At 36.1% G+C, this 1,751-nt stretch overlaps 1 protein-coding gene across 1 annotated transcript in view; it reads left to right on the forward strand.

Annotated features, from left to right (window-relative positions):
* Positions 1-782: 782 nt before the first annotated feature.
* LOC104470475 (interleukin-6 receptor subunit beta-like) overlaps positions 783-1,751 on the forward strand; it is a gene marked incomplete at its 5' end in the record, with an annotated part of 7,498 nt that continues 6,529 nt past the window's right edge. The window contains 2 exons of the mRNA XM_010085418.1: positions 783-959; positions 1,661-1,751. The exon at positions 1,661-1,751 is cut by the window's right edge and continues 11 nt beyond it. Of these exons, the coding sequence (XP_010083720.1) occupies positions 783-959; positions 1,661-1,751 (268 nt within the window). The remainder of the gene's footprint in view (positions 960-1,660) is intronic.

Below are 1,751 nucleotides of genomic sequence, written 5' to 3' on the forward strand. Positions count from 1 at the left end.
ACCAAGACAATACCATCTCACTGTTTTTCTTCTTCCTTCTCCTTTCTGATTTCACCCCCATGCCTTTTTTCTCTTGCCCCAGTCTCACTCACACATTTTCAGTGTCTTGCCTGGTTGCTTTATCTGCTTCCACTGTTTCCCTACTGTTCATGTTCTTTTTTTATTATGTTCGTTTCATTACGCAGTGGTACCATCTAGAAGCTGGTTTCTCCTTACTTCCATCCTCCTCTTAGGCAATCCAAACACTACCAGCACAAGAAGAGAAAAATAAGTATATGGGCAGATGCTGCTTTTAGTGTAAACACCAAGGGAGAGACACAGGTTCTAAAACTGTTAGATGAATGAATTTGAGGGTATGTTTCTAACAGAGTAGCATTGCATCCAGAAGTACCTGGTGAGGTACATGAGTGTGAGGATTAGAATGGGAATTTAGAAGTGTCTCAAGGTTTGATTTCTCTCTGAAATAGCCCCTTTTGTTTGGAAGAAATATAGTATCTTTCTACTGTCCAATAAGGCAATTCACTGTTCGAGAACAGAGAAGCTGAGTCTAATTTCAAGTTTTTTAAATGGCCTAATACTGCTTATTTTGTATCTCTGATAGAAAGATTCAGATATAAGCTTCCAGATTTCAGAAAACGGCTTTTACATCTACTTAGGTTTTGTGAAATTGTCACCATTACAACAACCCAAAAGTAACCACAATTGACAAAATAACTGTTATTATCAATATGTAGTTGAAGAACTTTAAATATATATTACTTTTCTCTCTTCTGTCATCACAGCTCCTGTGAAGAATGTTAGAACACTACCTAAAGATGGGAAGCTGTGGGTAGCGTGGACTGCTCCTAACAGTTACGTTCTTAAATATGTGATCGAATGGTGTCTGGTGTCCAACAGCTCAGACTGCATCACAGAGTGGCAGAATGAACCAGGAAATGTTCAAGGAACATATTTAAAAGGTATTTAGCTCATAATTCTACAAATACTTGGTAGAACACTCTAAAATCCTAATAAGTTCTCTTAAAGTGAGAAACGTCCTTATGCTGACTACAGTTTTATTGTAGGACAGGAATCTGGGATAATGCTGAGGGCTTCTCTTAGTTTATCATGAGTGTGGAAGTATCTGTATATCTTCATCAAATATAAAACTATCTAATCTTGCATTTTTAAATCTATATTATGTAACAGCAAGGGGTTTAGCTAGATTTTGTTTTTAGTCTTCTCATTCTTGCAAACCATTGAAATAGTGAAAAGGCTGAATTCCTTCAAAATAAAATTCTGATTCCTCTCTTGGTTCAAACGATGAAACTTGATCAGCTTTACAGTTCTCAGACTACAATCAGTAGCTCAAGTGAGTAATTTTGGGGTTCAGTGCTGCAGACAGATAAAGGCTTTTTATTTTAAAATAATTAGAAAAAAACTGACTTCTGTAAAGTCTGTTAATTAAATTTAATATTTGAATGTGAACTGTTTTATTGTCCCTTTAGTTAATATTTTGGAGCAATATATCAATGACCTCTAGACAAAAAACAGTCCACTGGATTAGATAAAAGTGCATCTAATAAAACAGGCAAAACCCAGAACCCTGTATCTGAAGTAAATGAGGAAGATGGCGTGGAGTTTGACTGTGAAACAACACATTTTAAATTTCTTTTATTAGGTGATATAAAGCCGTTCAAGTGTTACTTGATAACTGTGTACCCTCTGTATGCTGATGGTCAGGGAAGTGGACAGTCTGTGAAGGCTTATCT

Source organism: Pterocles gutturalis, unplaced genomic scaffold, assembly GCF_000699245.1.
Source record: "Pterocles gutturalis isolate BGI_N339 unplaced genomic scaffold, ASM69924v1 scaffold3015, whole genome shotgun sequence".
Classification (NCBI taxonomy): Eukaryota; Metazoa; Chordata; class Aves; order Pterocliformes; family Pteroclidae; genus Pterocles; species Pterocles gutturalis.